Source organism: Scyliorhinus canicula, chromosome 5 (assembly GCF_902713615.1).
Source record: "Scyliorhinus canicula chromosome 5, sScyCan1.1, whole genome shotgun sequence".
NCBI lineage: Eukaryota > Metazoa > Chordata > Chondrichthyes > Carcharhiniformes > Scyliorhinidae > Scyliorhinus > Scyliorhinus canicula.
Genome location: NC_052150.1, coordinates 70,156,132 through 70,179,605, shown reverse-complemented (window position 1 = coordinate 70,179,605; position 23,474 = coordinate 70,156,132). Strand labels below are relative to the sequence as shown.

At 42.0% G+C, this 23,474-nt stretch overlaps 1 protein-coding gene across 2 annotated transcripts in view; it reads right to left on the bottom strand.

Moving 5' to 3' along the window:
* The window catches only part of ice1 (KIAA0947-like (H. sapiens)), a 95,976-nt gene extending 72,889 nt beyond the window's left edge, over positions 1-23,087 (bottom strand). For both annotated transcript variants that reach the window (XM_038797189.1, XM_038797190.1), the window contains exons 1-2: positions 22,906-23,087; positions 824-882 (exon numbers count right to left, since the gene is read on the bottom strand). In XM_038797189.1, the coding sequence (XP_038653117.1) occupies positions 824-882; positions 22,906-23,007 (161 nt within the window). In that variant the 5' untranslated portion in view covers positions 23,008-23,087. The remainder of the gene's footprint in view (positions 1-823; positions 883-22,905) is intronic.
* Between the last annotated feature and the right edge of the window lie 387 nt (positions 23,088-23,474).

The window sequence follows — 23,474 nt, the reverse complement described above, 5'->3', positions numbered from 1 at the left end:
TGGAGCGAGAAAAAGGAGATTGGGCCAGACCGCACCCCCTCATGGTGGAGCAATTAAAATCAGGGATGCATAAAAGGACAAAATTGCAGGAGCAGAATATCAGAATTAAATTGAGATGATGCAGGACCGGAAGCTAACATAAATTAGTGAGCAGAGGATTGATGGGTGAACAGAACATGGTGCGAGCTAATATAATGGAATTTGTGGCGATGACAAAGATAATGGCTTCAGCCTTCTCAGTATTTTTTAAGGAGTATTTCTCTGCTCATCCAGTACTAAATGATGGACAACTAGTGTGAGAAATCAAAGAGATTGAAGGGATCAAGAGAGGTGGTGCTGAATTAGAGCTGGATATCATCAACGTACATGCGAAACCGGATGTTCTCTTGGACAATGGCAGCGAGGGGAAGCATGTGGTTGATAAACAGGAGAGGTCATAAGATTAGATCTTTGGGAGGCTAGAGAGACAATGGTGTAGGAGCCAGAAGCAAAGGTATCCCAGGGTAATTCCCCGGCTACGACTGGGTAGATAAGAATGAAATCACACAGGTGGACAACAAAGCAGGCACGTTGGAAGAGGAAGGGGTGGTCAGTGTTAAGGCAGCAGGCAGGTCGAGGTGGATTTGGGATAGTTTGCCATGATCAAAGCCACAGAGAGGATAAGGGCTATAAACAGTCTAACTTATGGTGCTTGTCGCAGAAATTGCCAATGCGGAAAAATGTATTTGAAATGATGGTACATTGTTAAAAAATGTATATATTTCTTGACAGCAAGTAACAGAAAAAAAAATTGACAGTGCATAAAATATACTGATATACTTACTCGGTGTCAATTATTTTTTGTTTCAGTGCAATTAATGCAGTTATATATTCATTTAAATTCTGAAAGGATAAACAAAAGTTACAATGTTAAAACGCAGAAAATACAATAAAGTATGTTCACACTACAAACAATCTTCTTTATCTATCTCATGAAAGTTATCAACTTCAGCATTGCGATGGTCTAATTTAGAAGTGTCATTTTTCTGACCAACACAGCCCATATTTCACAATGAATTTGCAATCTGTTCACATGGACGCACGTATTGCTTTTCAGTGTTCATCAAAGCAAATACTCTAATATTAATGCAAAAAATATAACATGCTTCCTACACAAAACCTGTAAACTCTGCTGCAGAGATGTTACCTCATGAACTGCATCTACTGCGCATATCACCTCAGTACTATATGCAGAATTTTAGAAGAAACAATTGAGAATCACCAAACTCAATACCAATCGTCAGTTTTCCCTCCCTGGACGCCGATCCATGACTGCTGTCCAGTGAGCCCCACTGGAGAATCTATGTGAGTGAATGCCAGGAAAAGACAGGGTTAGAGTGACTATGTCATAACCCTCCACAGTTACCTTGCCTGCTGACATCCCCCAGAACTAATCAACACTTTTTAGTGCAGTGAACTATGGAGGAAATAAATAAAGCACACCTTCATCTTTGCAGCATGCTCTGCCAGAGTTTTAAACTTTGCATTCAAAATGTTTTCCGTTCAATGCCCTAATGAGAGCACTCCGCAAATTATGGAAAATATTTGGAGTGCAATTCTGTAAAAAATATCCCTTGCCTTCTAAAGTACTGAACTAAAATTCTAGAACAGACTTTACAATCTACAATATTGATTAGTGGATCGAAAGATGCAACTTTAGTATTGGGACAAAGCACTGACACCACAGTTAGAATCTAGGAGCATAGGAACATCAGTAGGCCATTCAGCCCCTCGGGCTTGTCCTGCCATTTACTGAGATTATAGCTGATCTGTGGCCTAACTCTATATACCTGCCTTTGGCCCATATCCCTTAATATCTTTGCTTAACAAAAGTCGTTCTATCTTGGATTTAAAATTAACAGTTTTAGCTTCAAATGCTGTTTGTGGGAGAGTTCAAAACCTCTACCACCCTTTAAATAAAGAAGCGCTTTTGAACATTTCTCCTGAATAGTCCAGCCCTAATTTTTAGACTATGCTCCCGAGTTTTAGAACCTTCAATCAGTGGGTATAGTTTATCTTTATCAACCTAGTCTTTCCCTGTTAATATCTTGAAAACTTTGAACACAACACACCTGAAACTTCTAAATTCTAGCGAACAAGCGGTGTAATCTCTCCTTGTAACTCAACTCCTGTAGTCCAGGTATCATTTTAGTAAACCTACGTTGCACTCCCAAGGCCAAAATATCCTTCTGACGGTGTGGTGCCCAGAACTGCTCACAGTACTTCAGCACGGTAGCAGAGTGGTTAGCACTGTTGCTTCACAGCGCCAGGGTCCCAGGTTCAATTCCCGGCTTGGGTCACTGTGCGGAGTCTGTACATTCTCCCTGTATCCTCCGGGCGCTCTGGTTTCCTCCCACAAGTCCCAAAAAAATTACCCTGTTGGGTACTTTGGACATTCTGAATTCTCCCTCCATATACCCAAATAGGCGATTAGAGGTTTTCACGGTATCTTTATCAGTGTTAATGTAAGCCTACTTGTGACAATAAAGAAGATTTTAAAAAGTGGGGTCTAACCAGGGTTTTGCGTAGCTGCAGCATAACGTCAGTGTCTTTATTCTTTAATCCTCTCCATTAGCCTTTTTGATTATTTTCTGTACTTGAACATGGCATTTTAAGGATTTATTCACCTGAACCCCCATCTCTTTGGTCATCCACTGCACCTAACTGCTTTCCATTTAGAAAGTACTCTGCTCTATCCTTTCTTGGTCCAAAATGGAAAATCTCATACTTGGTTACATTGAATTCCATCTGCCACAATGTTGCCCATTCACCTAGTCTGTCAATATCCCCTTGCAATTTCATGCTATCATCTCAGCTGTCCACAATGCCCCAACTTTGTATCACCCACAAATTTGGACACATGACTTTCTGTGCTGTTATCCAAGTCATTAATGGATAGTGTGAATAATTGATTTCATAGATTTCATAGAATTTAGCAAGCAATAATCTAGTAATCTACACTTTACTGACACTAGTCTCTACAGTCTATCTATAACTGTGCTCTGCACTCTCCAGACCTCTCCTCTGCACTCTCTCCAGCTCTATCTCTGTCAGTGTTTATATAGTTCTGCATCAAGCGGTCAACAATGATATTACATTAACCCTTGCTTTATATTTCAGACATTCTACATAATGTCATACCTCTGACAGTGCAGCACTCACTCAGCACTGACCGTCCAACTGTGCACCACTGCCTCGGAACTGACCTCCGGCTGTGCACCACTCCCTTAGTACTGACTCTCTGACACTGCAGCACTCCCTAAGTACTGACCCACTGACAGTGCACCACTCTCTCAGTACTGACTCTCTGACAGTGCTGCACTCACTCAGGACTAGCACCAGGAGTGTTGGCCTGAATTATTGATCTAGCAGGTTTGGAGTGGGACTCGTACCACAACCTTCTGACTCAGAGGTGAGAGAGTGCCGATAAACCCAGTGAGCGATGCCCCAGCACAGGTCCCTGTGGTACACCATTAGTCACCTCCTGCCACTTACAGTAATTACCCATTATCCCCGCTCTCTGTCGCCTGCCACTCAATCAATTTCCTAACCATGTCAATAATTTGCCTTCAACTCAGTGGGCTGAGTCTCTTGTGTGGGACTTTGTCAAATGCCTTCTGGAAGTCCATATAAATGACACCCATAGACATTCCCCTCTCCACTACATAGTCACCTCTTCAAAAAATTCAATCAGGTTAGTCAGGTACGACCTTCCCTTCACGAATCCATGCAGGCTCTCCCTAATCGACCAACATTTTTCAAGGTGTTCAGTAACTCCATCCCAGAGTATAGACTCCAACAATTTCCTCATCACAGATATTAAGGTAACTGGCCTATAATTTCCTGGTTTCCCGCTTTCACCCTTCTTAAAACGTGGAGTGACATGTGCAATTTTCCAATCCAGAGGGACTACAGCTGAATCTAGAGAACTCTGAAAGATTATAGTTAGGGCATCTACAATGTGCTCCATTACTTCCTTTAACACCCTCGGATGGAAACCATCAAGCCCTGGGGATTTGACACTCCTTAGTTGCATTAATTTCCTAGTTACTGATGCTATACTTACGTTAATTGCATTAAGTCCCTATCCTCTATTGACTGTTAATTTTTTCGGGACTTCCGGCAAGTTATCATCCTTTTCAAATATAGGATGGGCTAAACCTGGCTTGTAATGCAGACCAATGTCAGCAATGTGGGTTCAATTCCCGTACTAGCCTCCCCGAACAGGCGCCATTGAAGCCTACTTGTGACAATAAGCGATTATTATTAAATACTGAGGCAAAGTAATTGTTCAACAGGTCTGCCATTTCCCAATTATCACTGACAATATCTCGACTTTCAGCTTTTCGTGGGCCTATTTTCCATTTTCCCTTACATAACTATAAATTTATTTTTATTAGTTTTGATGTCCCTTTCATAATCCCTTTTAGTAGCTCTTATAAACTGCTTTGTGACATTTTGCTGGTCTTTGTATCTATCCCATTTGTCCGGATCTGTGTTATGTTTTGCATTTATATCTAATCCTGGAATTACAGTCCAATTTCATTCTGGACAGAGTGTGAAACTCCTAAGAGAAGGAATGCTGCATCGATTACAACACACAAGAACAAGTTAGACTGAATTCAAACTAAATGTTACATAGAGGACATAAAATCTACAGTATTCTGTGTTTCGGAAGCAAAAGTTGAAAGCAATGAAAAATAGGAAAAAAGGGCAGAAACCAATTATTTTTATAAAAATATAAAAGCAAAATAAGTCAGATATTGAAAATCTAAAATGAAAATAGAAAAAGTTACAAAAACCTAACAGGTCAGGTAGAATCTTTCGAGAGAAAAAAAAAGTCTTGTCATCGACCCAAAATTTTCAATTCTGTTTCTCCCTCTACAGATGCTGCCTTATCTGAGTATTTTCAGCAATTGTCAACTTTTTTAAAACTGTTGGGGAACTTCTAAAAGTATCATATTAAAATGAAAGTGAAAACGACTCTTGATATCAGTGTCCCAATGAGACTATAATACTGTGCATAAGCTGAAAACTTAGAAATTTGACCAATTTAATAATTACAGAACCTTTCTGGAGCTTTAGGTGCTTTGCAATGTAATTCTGTGAGGGCTCGGGTGTATATATTATTTTATTGGTTTGCAGGATGTGGGCACCACTGGCTAAACCAGCATTTATTGCCCATCCCTAGTAGCCCTTCAGATGGCAATGATGAGTTCCCTCCTTGAATCGCTGCAGTACTGAATACCTGCAGTAGGTACACCCATTGTGCTGTCAGGGAGTTCCAGGAGTTTGCCCCGCAACAGTGAAGGAACGGCAATATATTTCCAAGTTGGGGTGGTACGTGATTTGGAGGGGAACCTCCAGGTGGTTTGGGGTTCACAGGTGTCTACTGCTCTTGTCCTGCTAGATGGTTGCGGATTTGGAAGGTGCTGTCTGAGGAACCGTGGCGAATTACTCCAGTGCATCTTGTAGATGGTACACATGGCTGCTACTGTGCATTGGTGCTGGAGTGATTGAATGTTTGTAGGAGGGGTAGCAAACATTGGGCTGCTTTGTCCTGGATGGTGTTGAGCTTCTCAAGTGTTGTTGGAACTGCACTCATCCAGGCTAGTTACATTCCTGACTACTGCCTTGTAGATGGTGGACAGTCTTGGGTTGGGGGGCAGCCAGGTGTTGAATTCCTCGGTGTAGGATTCCTAAATAATAATAATCTTTATTAGTGTCACAAGTAGGTTTACATTAATAGTGCAATGAAGTTACTGTGAAAATTCCCTCATTGCCACACTATGGCGCCTGTTCAGGTACACCGGGGGAGAATTCAGAATGTCCAATTCACCTAAGAAGCACATCTTTCGGGACCATAAGACATAGGAGCAGAAGTCGGCCACTCGGCGCATCGAGTCTGCTCTGTCATTCAATCATGGCTGATATTTTTCTCATCCCCATTCTCCTGCCTTCTCTCCATAGCCCCTGATCTCCTTATTAATCAAGAACCTGTCTATCTCTATCTCAAAGACACTCAGTGATTTGGTCTCCACAGCCTTCTGCGGCAAAGAGCTCCGCAGATTCACCACCCTCTGGCTGAAGAAGTTCCTCCTCGTCCCTGTTTTAAAGGATCGTCCCTTTAGTCTGAGATTGTGTCCTCTGGTTCTAGTTTTTCCCACAAATGGAAACATCCTCTCCATATCCACTCTATCCAGGCCTCGCATTATCTTGTAAGTTTCAGTAAGATCCCCCTCTCATCTTTCTAAACCCCAACGTCTGCATACGACAAGCTTTTCATTCCAGGAATCATTCTTGTGAACCTCCTCTGGCACTTGTCAGAGGAAACCCACACAGGCATGGGGAGAACTTGGAAGACTCGGAAAAGACAGTGACCTAAGCCAGGATTCAAACCCGGTCCCTGACGCTGTGAAGCAACAGTGCTAACTACTGTGCTACCATGCCGCTCTTACTAACCGTTGACCTGCCCAGGTAGCCACAGTATTAATATGGCTAGTCCAGTTCAGTTTCTGGTTAATGATAACCCCTAAGATATTGATTATAGGAGATTCAGCTATACTAATGTCATTGAATGTCAAGGAGCTATTGTTAGATCCTCTCTTGTAGGATATGATCATTGCCTGGCACTTGTGTAGCGCAAATGTAACTTGCCATTTGTCATCCCAAGCCTGGATATTGTCCAGGTCTTGCTGCATTTGGACATAGACTGCTTCACTATCTGAGGAGTCTCAAATGGTTCTGAACATGGTCATCTAATAATAATAATCGCTTATTGTCACAAGTAGGCTTCAATGAAGTTACTGTGAAAAGTCCCTAGTCGCCACATTCCGGCGCCTGTTCGGGGAGGCCAATACGAGAATTGAACCCAAGCTGCTGGCCTTGTTCTGCATTGTTCTGCATTACAAGCCAGCTGTTTAGCCCACTGTGGTAAACCAGCCCATTCCCACTTCTGACCTTATGATGAAAGGGAGGTCATTGATTAAGCAGCTGAAGATAGTTTGGCCTAGGATATTCCTTATTATAATACTAATATTTTAGAATGAAAAATGTAAACTTCTAACACAACTTCTAATAATGCTTCTGGGTCAGTTAAATTACAAGTTGGAACACTATCCCCCTAAACGACCTAATCTACAGGAGCGTGTAGATTCAACCTACACAGTCCGCCCACTTGAGAGAATTTTGTCATGCAAAACATTCAAAGCAATCTGTGCATTAAACAAGGGAACACATCCTGCAGTTAAACAGAAGTTAATTGCTATTGGTCAGCGAAGTGTGACTGTAAAAAGCTATGCAGCATAAACTCCACTTTCCCTCTAGATATGAGGCTGCTGACTGTCATCACTGGCAGTCATTTGTTAAACACCAGCTCTTCACCCTGACATTAGCACGTTGCGCTACTTCTTGCAATTGAGAAATGGAAACATTTAGGCATTCAAATCTTGACAATACAATTATGAATACCATCCTAAAGACTTATTGAAGAAATGTTGCTACCCAAGTCATGCAAACACTCTAATGCTGGATGCATGTCAGAAACAGAAGATAATCCAGGAATAAGGAAGCTGCCACCTAAATAAAATTATTATGTTTGCAAAGCCTATTAGGATCTGTTGATGTTGAATTGTAACCAGGGAGTCTGATATCCACTATTAAATGGGAGAGCAATCTGGTTCTGCTGAAAATGAGCAAAGAAGTGGCCTTGGGAAGAAAGAAATTAGAGCTACCATAGCAGATAAGAAGAAAATGCAGGCGAGGAATTCTGAATGTATGTTGAACTCATAACACAGAGCTATGCATCAAGTTACATGTGTACAGTGCAACTTCTACGTTCAAGTCAAAATAAAAACAGATCTACAAGAACAGCAATACCACATAAGTTAAGGCAGGAGGCCAAAGTCTGACAGATTGTTTCTGAAAGTGTGATCCATGAGCTGAGGCTACAGTGGGATATTAGCAAATAATGGGTGTAACAGATTGGAGAATATCTGAGGGAAATATCTGTTAAGGTGTTAAAAGAAGTGTTTATGGTGCTAAGGTGAGGGTACAGGCAAATGGGACTTATTAGAAACTGAATGGATGCTGTATTTGGTAGGTGAATCACTGATCATGGAGAGAAAAAACTTCAAAAGGGAGAGTTAATAACTGGATCGATATTAAATGAGCTACAAAAATGCAAGTTGTCTTTTCAGAAGAGCCAATGAGCTAGAATAATTAGTTGGGACTTCTGTAATGAGTAATTACTCAAAGTACCGCATATAGAAAGAAAATGTGGCAAGAAGCCAAAGAGAGATAAGATGATGTTAAGTACAGCAAGGCAGCGGCTTCACAGATGCCCATGCACACTATAAAAAGAAAAGTCACAAAGCTGTAACTTGTCAATGTGAAAGAAGGACCGGTGGGAAGTAACAATGTGTCTTTCTGCCTGGGATGTCGAAGTAAACATTGAGTTTTATCATTCAGAATGTAACTGCAACGCTGCAGATGAGAAACCACCTCGACTGTCTTTTAAAACATAAATTAAGTCAATCAAGAAGCTGCAGTTATCCTGACTGATAGTTTCTGTTTCGGGAGAGTTTCTCAGGAACACTCTAAATGACTGCTTTTATTCCCTTTAACGTGAGATGGAGCTACAAGTGCGACATTTAAAGTGTGACAAGACAAGAAACCCAAGTTTGACAGACCATTTATATCAAATACATTTAATTAATAAATCTGACAAATTAGTGCAATCAATATTAGCAATGTTACCAGTGCTAGAATAAGAAGCATAGAATTTTCTGTACTGTGCTGTCAGTTTATCAAAACGGTAAAACAATAGTTCGATCATAATCCACCCTAGACAACTTTAAGTATTGAAATATGAATTTAAATCTGCGGATTTCATTATCCACAGTCAAAACGCAGGAAGCAAAAAGCTTTAGCGGCAAACAATCAGTGCACTTTAGAAAAAATAAGCAGGCATCAATTTCAAAATTGCAATCAAACTTGAGATAACTGGAAGAAACCATTTCAAATTCACTTGCGGTTGACAATGCTAGTCTGACAATCTGATTGAATGGCAGTTGTGTAAACATTCCCTAGATATTTACCAGAACATGCACAGTCAAAAGCAAAATTCACAGAACCTATCTTTTGCTGCTAACAACATATTCTTTGATTCACTCATAGAACGAAATGGCAAAGAATTAGGCTATTCAGTCCACCAAGCTTTTGCCAGCTCATGGAGAATAAGCCCAGTTTCCCCACCCATATATATCTCTCATTCTAGTACCATTCTAGTAAATCTCTTCTGCACTTGTACTAAGATCTTGCCCATCTTTCTTAAAGTGAGGTACACAGATGAGGCGGACATGATATTCCAGCTGAGCCATAAAGAGTGTTTTATAAAGGTTTACCACAAGTTTCTTGCTTTCCTCACAATATCTCAATTTTAAAGCCCAGGATTCTCTAATTTTTTTACAAACAATTTTACCAAATGCCCTGTCACCTTTAAAGGTTTGTGTATATGAATTCTTCCCTTGAAATAGCACCATTTAGTTTATATTGCCTTCCCTCATTTTTCTTCACAGGAAAGTGCCTGACACAACTTAGACGTTTTATGGATAACCATGTAAATTAAAAGGTGAATTGCACAACAATTCAGACAATACAGGTGGAATTTTTAAAAACCGTATATTTAAAACAAGTGAGCAAAATATTTGAATGCACATTTTTATCACGCATGCTCACAATGTCCAGTAACTAGTTCACATCCCAATATCTCTGACATCTATTTATCCATCCTCTGTCACCAGGTCCACAGAGCATTCTTAATGGTTGACCTGCCAGCCTGGCTCAAGGACGGGATCTGGTATTTCCCAATCAGCTACAGATAACCTTGCAAGTCAGTGCTCCAACAAGTAGGCTAGTCCTAGCTGGAAAAGGATCAATAATCTGACCAACTAATCAGACGCCACTATGCAAACATGTGGGGCTTCCTCAGCCTTCGGGTCAAACCACATTTTTAAAACTTCCACATCTGTTGAGTTGTGACGGTCTGTGTTGGATGGGTTTACTAAACAGTACCCAACTGTTGGGAAGAAAAAGATTGCACAGCTAGATGGCTGGATAGAATTCATAGGGTAACAGAGGTTGTAGATGCAGTAACTAGCAACCTAGTGAAATGTTAATCCAAGTACATTCATTTTTCTTGCAAGACACTAGAAGATTGATAACAGATTGATTGATTTTATACCATAGATGATTAATTAAAGCTGATTATTTCTAAAGTCATTGATTTATGTTTGCCCTGGTGAAACAGAGGTGTTCACACGCAATTATGCCAATTTATTGTCATGACTTGAAATAATGGGCCAAAGAGTTCTGCTATTTGAATGATCCCCTGATGTATTTCTCTCTCTAGCCTTATGTGCACTGATAACACTTGGTAACCCACAAGTGTCCAGCATTAATCAAACCACCGGTTGTATAGTACTTGCAGCTTCACAAGCACAAGATTTAGTTTGCCAACAGGTGGTATTCGTGACATCCCATTGCAAGATCATCAGTGTGAGTCCAGCGATTAGTTACAAGCATCCCTCAAGCCACTGCAAAAATGCATTCTTTGCAATCTTGCCTCCAATGTGGCTGGTTTCTTACTGCAAGCTTTGCCATATCCAGGAACATTACCTGGAGAAAACACAACTTACTCAAACTTACAGAGCAAAGTGGAAGGATGTGGAAGCTTTGGAAAAGGTGCAAAGGAGATTTACCAGGATGTTGCCTGGAATGGAGAGTAGGTCATACGAGGAAAGGTTGAGGGTGCTAGGCCTTTTCTCATTAGAACGGAGAAGGATGAGGGGCGACTTGATAGAGGTTTATAAGATGATCAGGGGAATAGATAGAGTAGACAGTCAGAGACTTTTTCCCCGGGTGGAACGCACCATTACAAGGGGACATAAATTTAAGATAAATGGTGGAAGATATAGAGGGGATGTCAGAGGTAGGTTCTTTACCCAGAGAGTAGTGGGGGCATGGAATGTACTGCCTGTGGTAGTAGTTGAGTCGGAAAAGTTAGGGACCTTCAAGCGGCTATTGGATAGGTACTTGGATTAGGGTAGAATAATGGAGTGTAGGTTAACTTCTTAAGGGCAGCACGGTAGCATTGTGGATAGCACAATTGCTTCACAGCTCCAGGGTCCCAAGTTCGATTTCGACTTGGGTCACTGTCTGTGTGGAGTCTGCACATCCTCCCCGTGACTGCGTGGGTTTCCTCCGGGTACTCCGGTTTCCTCCCACAGTCCAAAGATGTGCAGGTTGGGTGGAGTGGCCATGAAAAATTGTCCAAAATTCTATGATTAACCTAGGACAAACGTTTGGCGCAACATCGTGGGCCGAAGGGCCTGTTCTGTGCTGTATTTCTCTAAAAAAAAAGTGTCTGGAGGCCACTATTATCTGCAGCTTCACAAAGGTTCGAATGTTCCAAGATGCAGAACAGTGAATCTGGATTGAAGTCTGTGATTCACATCAGGACCCTGCGGAAGTCCTGGTGTACACATAGGCGCTGTAATTATCTATGAAGTTTAAACTTCCAATGGGCTGATTTGCTATGTCCAGGACACTACGTAACAATCTGTTACGCAGATTTTAGTGTTGGAGGCTTGGTCTAGATCAGGGGTGGGCAAACTACGGCCCGCGGGCCGCATGCGGCCCGCCAAAGGTCTTTATGCGGCCCACCAAGATCAAGTCATTAAAAAAAAAAAATTTTTTTTTTTTAACTTTTTATCTATTTTTTTATAAGGTTAATGGGGGGGGCTGTTGGGTTACTGGTATAGGGTGGATACGTTGACTTGAGTAGGGTGATCATTGCTCGGCACAACATCGAGGGCCGAAGGGCCTGTTCTGTGCTGTACTGTTCTATATTCTATGTTCTATATGAGGCGCCCAGAATCATAACCGGGTGAAGCGCCATTTTTGAAAAGTAGAGAAAAAGAGGGCTAAAGGCAGGATGCCGCCGGGGGAAGCGCTGAGGTATATGCCGCACGCTAATTGGTTACAACCGGGACTATTAATTAATATACTATGCGGCCCTTTAAAATTGTGAATTTCTGAATGCGGCCCTTGCACGGAAAAGTTTGCCCACCCCTGGTCTAGATACACGGAACCTAGCTGGATACTTAGCCTGAAAATATTATGCTGATTAATCTCTGGTACAATTCAAGAAATTAGCCAGTGTGACTGAATTGAGCAACACAGCTGAACCCCTCAATCATTCTCCCAACCCAAAGCACTTTCCCACAACCACAACCCCCCCCGTCACAACCTAACTACCCCCACTAATCTAACTGCCTACTACAGACCCGACTACACCTCAAACCTAACCACCCACTCCAATCTCACCACACAAGCACCCCCCCCACTAACCTCCAAAGTCACCTTCATAGAAGAAAATCCCTACATTGCAGAAAGAGGCCATTTGGCCCATCGATTCTGCACTGGCCTTCTGAAAAAGCCCGTAACCTAGGCCCCATCCCCAGAGCTCCATCTAGGGGCAATTTACCATGGCCAATTCACCTAACCTGCACATCCTTTGTGGGAGGAAACCGGAACACCCGGAGGAAACCCACGCTGACACGGGGAGAATGTACAAACTCCACACAGGCAGTTAGCCAAGGGCGGAATCGAACCCTGGTCCTGATGCTGTGAAGCATCAGTGCTAACCGCTCTGCCACCCTTAGTAACCCACCCGCAATCTTGAGACCTTTGAGGCCTTCTCAGAACATGGCAGCTAATTTTGTAAAACGGTGGTATGTTCGCTCTTTGTCCGCCTTCTCTTGTGCTTGCGAGTGCTCCTCTTGAAAGGCTGCATGGATCCATCACTGCAAAAGCCAGAATTCTAAGTCCTTGCTGAAAAAGGTAGCAAGCAACAGCAATGTGTCTAGCATTGCCACTGACCGGATAATCTGGGCCAATGTGTGCAGCAGTCAATTCACCCCTACATTGAATTCACCTGATCAGATCACAGTGCAACAATTATATGGAACAAAGCATGCAGCAGCAACCTGCAATGGCAAGTTCACAGACATGAAAATACCGTATGCTTCTGTCACAGTAGTATCTAGAGCAGGGGTGGGCAAACTACAGCATGCGGCCCGCCAAAGGTCTTTATGCGGCCCACCAAGTCATTAAAAAATAAAAATTTTTTTTTTTTTTTTTAAAGATTTTCTTTTTTTAATTTTAAATTTTTTTTTTAAGGTTAATGGGGGGGGGGGGGGGGGGGGGCTGTTGGGTTACTTACTGGTATAGGGTGGATACGTTGACTTGAGTAGGGTGATCACTGCTCGGCACAACGTCGAGGGCCGAAGGACCTGTTCTGTGTTGCACTGTTCTATGTTCTATATGAGGCGCCCAGAATCATAACCGGGTGAAATAATTATTTTACTTAATATACTATGCGGCCCTTTAAAATTGTGAATTTCTGAATGTGGCCCTTGCACGGAAAAGTTTGCCCACCCCTGATCTAGACTAATATCCATCATTGTATTTGTGGTTGAGAATTGAATACAAAATCTAGGCCAACACTCCAGTGTAGCACCAAGGGAGTGCCAAACTATCAAAGGTGCTATGCTTCAAAATGAGACGTTAAACCAAAGCTGTTATAATCTTTCTTTTGTGTAGGATCACCGTCTAGTTTACTTTCTCCTTCAGGTAGCAGTCACACATTATGAAATAGTAAATTTAGTCTCAGTATTACTCTCACTTCTCTTATTTGTTTTCTAATTTCACTTCAATCTGTTACCATGAACCGCAGAACAGCTGTTCAAGTTACTGAAACAGCATTTCTAGAAATAAACTTGAATTATATGATTTTTGTACTGAACCTAAAACTGCAATGCTGCAAATTCAGTATGATAACTATTCTAAACTTCACCGGTTTTAAATCTCTCCAAGTCTGCCAGTTCAAGGTAACTTACTGCCAATGTAGATGGGGCCAGTTGTCCAACCTGCAACACAGCTCATTGCCTGCGATGCTGCTAGTTAGATGGTAAAAAGGCAATTTGAGTTTGCAGTTCAGCAAGGCAATATTACTGGTCCTACCCTCGCCACACTATCTTTGACAAAGGATATGTATGCCTCGCCTGGGTCTCAAGATTGTTGAATGTCTCAACCATTAGTAATTGAGAGGAAGGTTGCAGGGCCCTTTGTCTCAGCAGACAAGCAGACTCCCATTGGCCAGCTTGCATTATGAAATGCATTTGTATAGCTCTCGTTGAATTATGTCTGTGCAGCCCACAAGGACGTCATTCTGGGTTCTTCAGGGATAAAGAGATGTTAGTTTCTTTTATACTGCCAGGTAGTCAAACAGACATAGATTCAGCCATGTTAGGTCTTCGTCTAGTTTGAATTATTTAGATATAGCAAGGCGCAAATTTCTATATCTTTTATTTAAAAACATACAGGGTGAGGTCTCAGTCTCTCACATAAGAAAGAACTGATACATCGCTGTCTTCTACAATCTCAGGATGCCCCAAACACCTTATAACCAAGAAAATATGGTTAAAGTATAAATGCTATAGTAATGTAGGGTGCATGGCAGCGAATTCCACAAACAGATTAGATAAATAGCCAGATCATCTGTTTTCTCTTAGTGAATTTGGTTTAGGTTTAAATATCACGTGGACATTGGGGAGAACTCACTGGTCCTCCTCAAAATAGTGCCATGGGATCCTTTATATCTACCCAAGAGGGCAAATGGGCTTTGGTTTAACAGCTCATCTGAAAGACTGCAACTTCAACAGTGAAGTGCTCCCTCAGCACGAGTCTCAGCCCAGTATACAAATCACTGAAGTGGAACATGAACCCACAAATATCTGACTCTGAGGCTCGTTACACTGCTATCTGCTCCAGTTTCCTTCTAGCAAAGGAAACATGCTAATTACCACCTTCAACTGATGAAGCAGCACAATGCGACATTAAACACCACTTGAAAGAAGTACTAAGGGTAGCAAGGGCACAGGAAGTACTCTAGTTGGGGGACGTCAATGTCCATTACCAAGAGTAACTCAACAGCACCTCTCTTGACCAAGTTGGTTGAGTCCTGAAAGGCATGGCTGCGAGACTGGTCTGCAGCAAATGGCAAAGGAGCCTACTAGAGGGAAAAATCTGCTCAACTCTGTCCTCACCAATCTACATTTCCAGATGCATCTGTTCATGTCAATATTGGTAAGAGTCATACCCACAGTCCCAGGAACCCAAAGTCCTCTTTTCACATTGAGAATACCATCCACCACATTGTGTGGTACTACCACTGTGCTAAATGAGATGGATTCACGGCAGATCCAGCAGCTCAAAACTGGCTATCCATGCAGTGCTGTGGGCCAACAGCTGCAGAATTGCATAAAACCACATTGGCAAACCTCAAGGCCCTGCATATCCCTCACTCTATCATTACCATCAAGCCAGGGAAAAGTAAGGTACCAACCTGGTGAAGCTGCAATACACGATTCATTGCATGCCAAATAGTGGAAGCTGCATGACAGCTGAACAGATTAGATCAAAGTTCTGCAGACCTGCTAGATCCAATTGTGGACAATTAAACATAGGAAGAGGTTTTATGAACAATCCTCCTCCACAATGATTGGGGTGCCCAGCATATCAATGCAAAAGAGAACCAACTGCAATCATCTTTAACCAGAAGTGCCAAACAGAGGATCCATTCTAGCAATTCTCCGAATGCTGTAGCATCTCAGATACAGGTCTTCAGTCAATTCAATTCACTCCACACGATATTAAGAAACAGCTGAACGCATGGGCCCTGACAACATCTGGGCAATAATACTGCAGACTTGCACCCCAGAACTATCCTCACCCCTAGCCAATCTGTTCCAGTAGAGTTACACCATTGGCATCTAGCCGACAATGTGGAAAATTGCCCAGGTGTCCTGTCCACAAAAAAGCAGAATAAATCCAACCCGGCCAATTAACGCGCCTTTCAATCTACTCTCAATCACCAGCAAACTGATGGAAGGTATCATCAAAAGTGCTATCAAGCGGTACTTACACAGCAATAACCTGCTCATTATGCTTAGTGTGCTTTCTGCCATGGCCACTTGGCTTATGACCTTATCACAGCCTTGGACCAAAGGCTAACTTCAAAAGGCGAGTGTAACAGTCCTTGACATCAGGGCAGTATTTGACTGAGCATGTCATCAAGGTATCATAGCAAATTTGAAGTCAGTGGGAATCAGGTGGAAACCCTCCACATGTTGCAGTCATACCAGGCGCAACACAAGACGGTTGTGGTTGTTAAAAGCAAATAGGCCCTGGACATCACTGCAGGAGTTCCTCTGGATAGTTCCTTGAACCAACATCAGCTGCTTCTTAAATGACCTTGCCTCCATTATAAGATCAGAACTGGGGATGCTCACTTGTGATTGCGCAGTCCTCAGTATGATTTACAACGCCTCATGTACTCAAGTAGTTCATGCCAATATGCAGCAAGGCCTGGACAATATTCAGGATTGGGCTGATAAGTGACAAGTAACATAAGCGCTATACAAGCTCCAGGCAATGGCCATCACCAACAAGTGAAAATGTAACCATCTCCCCATGACATTCAATGGCATTACTATTGCTGAACCCCACTATCAATGCCCTGTGGGTTACCATTTACCAGAAATGGAACTGGATGCCATATAAATACTGTGGCTTACAAAAGGTAGGTCAGAGGCTGGACATTCTGTGGTGAATAACTCACCTCCTGACTTTCCAAAGTCTGTTCATCATCTACCAGACACAAGTCAGGTGCGTGATCGAAAACTCTCCATTTGGCTGGATGAATGAAGCTCTAACAGCACAAAGACCACCCAAGATAAAGCAGCCCACTCGATAGGCACCTCATCCACTATTTTAAACATTCATTCCCTCCACCACCAGCGCACAGTGGCAGCAGCGTTCTAGAAGGTGCACTGTTGCATCTGAACAAGCCTCATTCGATAACACTCCAAACCCATTTCTACCAACCCAGATGGATAAATACAGCTGACACATAGAAACACCATCACCTGCAAGTTCCCTATCAAGCTACACCAACCATCCTGATTTAAAAATTATATCACTGCACGTACATTGTCAGTGGATCAAAAGTCTGGAATCCCCTTCCTACTAGCACTGTGAATGCGTACACCAAATGGACTGCAGTGGTTCAAGAAGGCTGCTCACGATCACCTTTTCAAGAACTATTAGGAACGAACAACAAATGTTGGTCATGTCAGCGACGCTCACTTGCAATGAACAATTTTTTTTATCATTCTGGTAAAAATACGCTGCACTATATTTAAGGGCCAAAATGTTTAATTGATCTGGGTGGAAATAAAAAACAAGGAAAAAACTCCTTCTTAGCTGTAATTTACAGTCCTCCAAGCCGAGCAATACTTCCAAAGTGGGGCATAGTATAAACCAAGAAATAATGAGGACTTGAGAGAAGGGCCCAACGGCAATCATGAGTGATTTTAACATGCATATTGACTGGATTAATCAAATTGGCAAAGGTAGCCTCGAGGGAGATTTCATAGAGTGTATGAGGGATTGTTTCTTAGAGCAATATGTTGTGGAGCCAACCAGGGAGCAGGCTATATTAGATTTAGCATTATGTAATGAAGAAGGGTCGATAAATAGTCTTGTCATTAAGGATCCTCTTAGGAGTGGTCACAGCATGCTAGAATTTCAAATTCAACAGGCAGCACGGTGACACAGTGGTTAGCCCTGCTGCCTCACAGCTCCAAGGACCTGGGATCAATTCCCACCTTGGATGACTGTCTGCGTGGAGTTTGTACTTTCTCCCCTTGTCTGAGTGGGTTTCCTCTGGGTGCTCCGGTTTCCTCCCACAGTCCGAAGATGTGCAGGTTAGGCGAATTTGCCATGCTAAATTGCCCCTTAGTGTCCAAAAGGTTAGGTGGGGTTACTGGGATAGGTGGGAACTTGGACTTAAGTAGGGTGCTCTTTCCAAGGGCCTATGCAGGCCCAATGGGCTAAATGGCCGCCTTCTGCACTGTATGAATGACTATGGATTACTATGAAATTCAGATTGAGCGAGAGAAGACAGTGTGCCATACTAGAGTTTAGCGTGGGCAGAGGTAATTATACAGGGCTCAGGAAAGATTGCCCCAACTACACTGGGCACAAATAATTGAGGGTAGGACAGTTGAAGGGCAATGGCAGATGTTCAGGGAGATATTAAATACCACTCAATTAAAGCATATTCCTGAGAGGAAGCGGAATTGTAAAAGGGAGTAAAGCATTCCATGTCTAAAGAGGACATAAAGGCATACCATACTACAAACGCTAGTGGTAAGCTAGAGAATTGCGAGAACTTTAAGTTTCAGCAAAAGACTATTAAAAAGAAAATCAAGAGAGCCAAGATGGAACTAAAAAAGAAATCTAGCAGGAAACTTAAACACTGATACCAAAAGTTTCTATGAGTATATAAAGAGGAAGAGAATATCTAAAGTAAATGTTGGCCCTTTCAAGGATGATACTGATGAGGTAATAATGGGGAAGAGGCACTGAACCAATATTTTGCCTCTGTCTTCACGGTAGAGGATAATAGAAAATTTCCAAAAACTGCAGTTAATACATGGTGCAATAACCATCACTCGGGAGAAGGTATTGAATAAAGTAATATGATTAAAAGCAGATAAGTCTCTGGGGCGTAATGTACTGCACCCTAGGGTATGAAAGGAGGTGGCGTCAGAGATAGTGGATGCATTGGTTAAGATATTTCAAAATTCCCTGGATTGGAAACATGCTAATGTGGCACCCCTATTTAAAAAGGGAGAGAGCCATAAAGTAGGAAACTACAGGCCAGTTAGCTTGACCTCTGTTGTGGGGAAGTTGCTTGAATCAATCATTAAGGAAGAGGTGACTGAACATTTGGAAAGACAAAGCTCAAACCACCATTGTCAGCATGGTTTTATCAAGGGTAAGTCATGCTTAACAAACTTGCTTGAGTTCTTTGAGGAAGTAACCAGCAAGGTGGATAATGGGGTACTTGTGGATGTGCTATATCTAGACTTCCAGAAGGTGTTTAACAAGGTGCCGGATGAAAGACAGATCCAGAAGGTGAGATTGCAGGGTTTTGAGGGGTAGAGTACTGGATTGAATTGAGGATTGGCTGATTGTCAGAAAGCAGAGGCTTGGGATAAGTAGGTCCTCAGGCTGGTGAACTGTTACTAGCGGGGTGCCTCAGGGGTCAGACCTCGGACCTCAACTGTTCACAATCTACATAAATTATCTGCAAACAGGGACAGAGTGTAACTGAGCAAAATTTGCAAATGATGCTAAAATAGGTGGGAAAGCAGGCAGTGAAGAAGAAATGAAGAGTTTACAAGCTGATATAGACAGGTTAGGAGAATGGGCCAAAATTTGGCAGGTGGTGTTTAGTAGATAAGTTTAAGGTTATCCATCTTGGCTCAAAAAGTAGAAAGGCAATTATCTAAATGGAAAGCAGATTCAAAATGCGCCTGGGCAAAGCGATCTGGTGTTTTTGTTGATGTATCGCAGAAAGTCGTGTGCGGGTACAGCATATAATAAAAAAGGCAAATGGAATATTAGCGTTTATTGCAAAAGGACTGGAGTATAAAAGCAGGGAAGTGTTACAATTGTATCGGGTGTTGGTGAGACCACATCTGAAGTATTGTGTCCAGTTGTGACCGCCTTATTTGAGAAAGGATGTGGTGGCATTGGAGGCAGTTCAGAGGAGGTTCACCAGATTGATGAAAGGGGGTGACATACGAGGAGAGATTAAACAGTTTGGGCTTAGCCTCGCTGGAGTTTAGAAGGATGAGAGGGGATCTAATCGAAGTGAATAAAATACTAAGAAGGATTGATAAAGCAAACGTAGACCAAATGTTCCCCCTTGTGGGGCAATCTAGAATGAGAGGTCACGTGTATAGGCTGATAGACGGTAGATATAAAACTGAGATGAGGAAGAACTGCTTCTTGCAGAGGGTGGTAAATTTGTGGAACGCGCTGCCGCATAGTTCGCTGGAGTCTGAATCATTAAATGGTTAAGACGGAGATAGATTTATTTCTTATTTTAAAAATGGGTCAAAGGGATCTGGGGAACAGGCAGGAAGGTGGATTTGAGACCAAGAAGGAATCAGCCATGATCTGACTGAATGACAGAACAGGCTCGAGGGGCTGAATTGCCAACTTCTGCTCCTAATTCCTCTGTTCCTTTGTAAATCCAAAACTGTAGTCCCTTCCTAATATGCTTGCCCAGAATTACTGACAGTGCTCCAGGTGTGGCTGAACCAGAGTATTCTAGTCCTCTAGATATAAAGGTCACTGGAGTCTGAATCATTAAATGGTTAAGACGGAGATAGATTTATTTCTTATTTTAAAAATGGGTCAAAGGGATCTGGGGAACAGGCAGGAAGGTGGATTTGAGACCAAGAAGGAATCAGCCATTATCTGACTGAATGACAGAACAGGCTCGAGGGGCTGAATTGCCAACTTCTGCTCCTAATTCCTCTGTTCCTTTGTAAATCCAAAACTGTAGTCCCTTCCTAACATGCTTGCCCAGAATTACTGACAGTGCTCCAGGTGTGGCTGAACCAGAGTATTCTAGTCCTCTAGATATAAAGGTCACTAGTCTCCCCAATATAATACAACAGTTTTTATTTGCTTTGTTTTCACGCTTACTTTTTTTCCACTAACTTTTACAAAATAGCAAAGTAAATAGAATGGCAGGCATAAATTATTCAAGAAATCATATACTTGTTACAAAAGACAAAGTCTGTAGAAGTTTACAAAAAGGTTGTACTCGATTGGTATCGCTCAAAGATCAGCAGTCACAAGAGGAAATTACAATGCAGTTCAAAAACGTGTTAATTGGTTTCACATTCTGATTTGTTTACTGAGAGGATGACTGGACACATTGCCCTTGTATACAAGCATTATTCCCTACATGGTCACGCAGTGGTATTGCCACTGGACTAGTAATCCAGATATTCAGGGTAATGCTCACCAGCACATGGTGAAATTAGAATTCAATACAATTCTGGAATTAAAACTCTAATGATGACCATGAAACTATTGTCGATTGTCATAAAAACCTATCAGGTTCACTAACATCCTTTATGGAAGGAAATCTGCCATCCTTCCCTGGTGTGGCCCACAAGTGATTCCAGACCCATAGCAATGTGGTTAACTCTTAAAGGCATAGCAAACCACTCAGTTTAAGGACAATTAGGGATAGACAATAAATGCTGGTGCAGCCAGTGATGCCCACATCCCATGAACAAATAAGAAAATAAGCAAAACAATGTACATGCCATTTAAAAAAATGATATGCCTTGTCGGTCTAAAACACATAAAATGTTAAATGATATTAATGCACTGTTTTACTTATTTCAGGGAAACAAAATTATAACCTAGTTTATTTTCTCTTTCTGGTCTCAAATCCACCTTCCTGCCTGTTCCTCATATCCCTTTGATACATTTTTAAAATAAGAGATATATCTATCTCCGTCTTAACCATTTAATGATTCAGACTCCACTGGACTATGCGGCAGCGAGTTCCACAAATTCACCACCTTCTGCGAGAAGTAGTTCTGCTTCATCTCAGTTTTATATCTACCGTCTATCAACCTATACCTGTGACCCCTCGTTCTAGATTGCCCCACAAGGGGGAACATTTGGTCTACGTTTGCTTTATCAATCCTTCTTAGTATTTTATACACTTTTCTTAAATCAGTTTTAAAATGCAAGTCAAAACAATGCTGCAAAAAAGTTTATTTGTATAATTTAATGCCCTTTGAATCATAATATTACACTCAATTATGTCACATAATTGAATGTTTATATTGCAATAAATTGATCGGTGTTGTAATCCATACTGCGTTATAATGCAATGTTCACTCTCTAATGTAATACAAATACTGGCTGCAGCTCTCCCCTTTTGTCTCAAATCAAAACAATCCCACACCAGTTAACTGAACACAAAGTCTAAGATAACACTCTTTGTGCTCCATGGTCAGAGGTATGATCTTTCAAATAAGATGTTGAACAGGGGTCTTGTCTACCTCCCAGGTGGATACTAAAGATCCCCTGGCACTATTCAAGGAAGAGCAGAAAAGTTCCCCTGGTTGCCCATTTCAAAATGTATGCTTCAACAAACATCATTAAATTGATGACCTGGACACTATCACATTATTTTTACAGGACCTTCCTGTGTGAAAATAGCCTGTTGTCTTTCCTGCACTACAACATGACTTACACTTCAAGTACTGGCTATAAAACACTTTGGGACACCTTGAAAGATGCTACGTAAATATAAGTCTTTCTTTATGTCATAACCAATATGATCTGTGCTCATCTCTAATCTAATGCATCATTTTGTACAAAAGTACAATCTTCTTGATTATAAACCAATTGTTGTTATCACAATCCACCACTTGACTAGATTGCATTCACTCTGGGAGCCTGTCACTCTTTCTGAGCATTATAATCCAATGATCTTTTATAATATATTTCCCTATATTCCAATCGGTAGTTAATTGTCATTGACACCTGTATTACAATGCATGGCTTATTATAATGTATGCCCTTGTTATGACAATCCTTTGTTCTCTATATTGCAATCCTATGTACGTTTTGGCCTAAATTATTATTTCTTATTTTAGACCACTGCTCTGTCTCAGTCTAATATACTCTATTCCACCATCATAATGCACTGATCTCTATCATAATTATTCTATATTTCAATCCATTAATCCCATACGCCGTTCTCTATTCTAATCCATTGCTCACTATTATGTGTTGCTCCTTGTTCCCAGCAATGTTGTAGATTCGGAATCACCGACGTTGATCATTTACCTGTTGTAAGGTGTCACAGTTCATACAGGAGACTGACCCCGCGGTCACAGCATCCGCCGCCACCACCTCAGCCGCCTGTGAACGGGATTCTCCGGGCATCATGTTCCCAAGGAGCGGGTCCACTCCACACTCAGCCTCACTCCCCTCTCCGGCCCCGCAGCGACGCCATGCCCGAGTCGCACAAGCATACGTCCAAAACGCGCGCCACAGACAGAAAGGACCCCAAGTGGAGGCTGCCGAGCCCACACTCTTAACAACAAACACAGAGCCAAAGAGGAGCAGCCACAACGCGGCAGTAGACACAGTCGCGCGGAGACGGCCGCCTCACAGACAAACACACAACAAAACAAATGTCGGAACATCTGAAATAATAACCGGCAACTCCACAGTCAGCCCCACAGGGGCTGGTCAGGCCCTCGGATGCTGGAGTGAGAGACCAGGACAATTTGGTTGAGACCAGGTTCCCTTGTCTGTTGTCAGCTTGGATCTAGTCCGTCTCTCTTGTGGGGACCACGAATTGGATTCAATTTGAATTGGTTTTTGGAGCAAGCAGACAGATAGATTAAAAG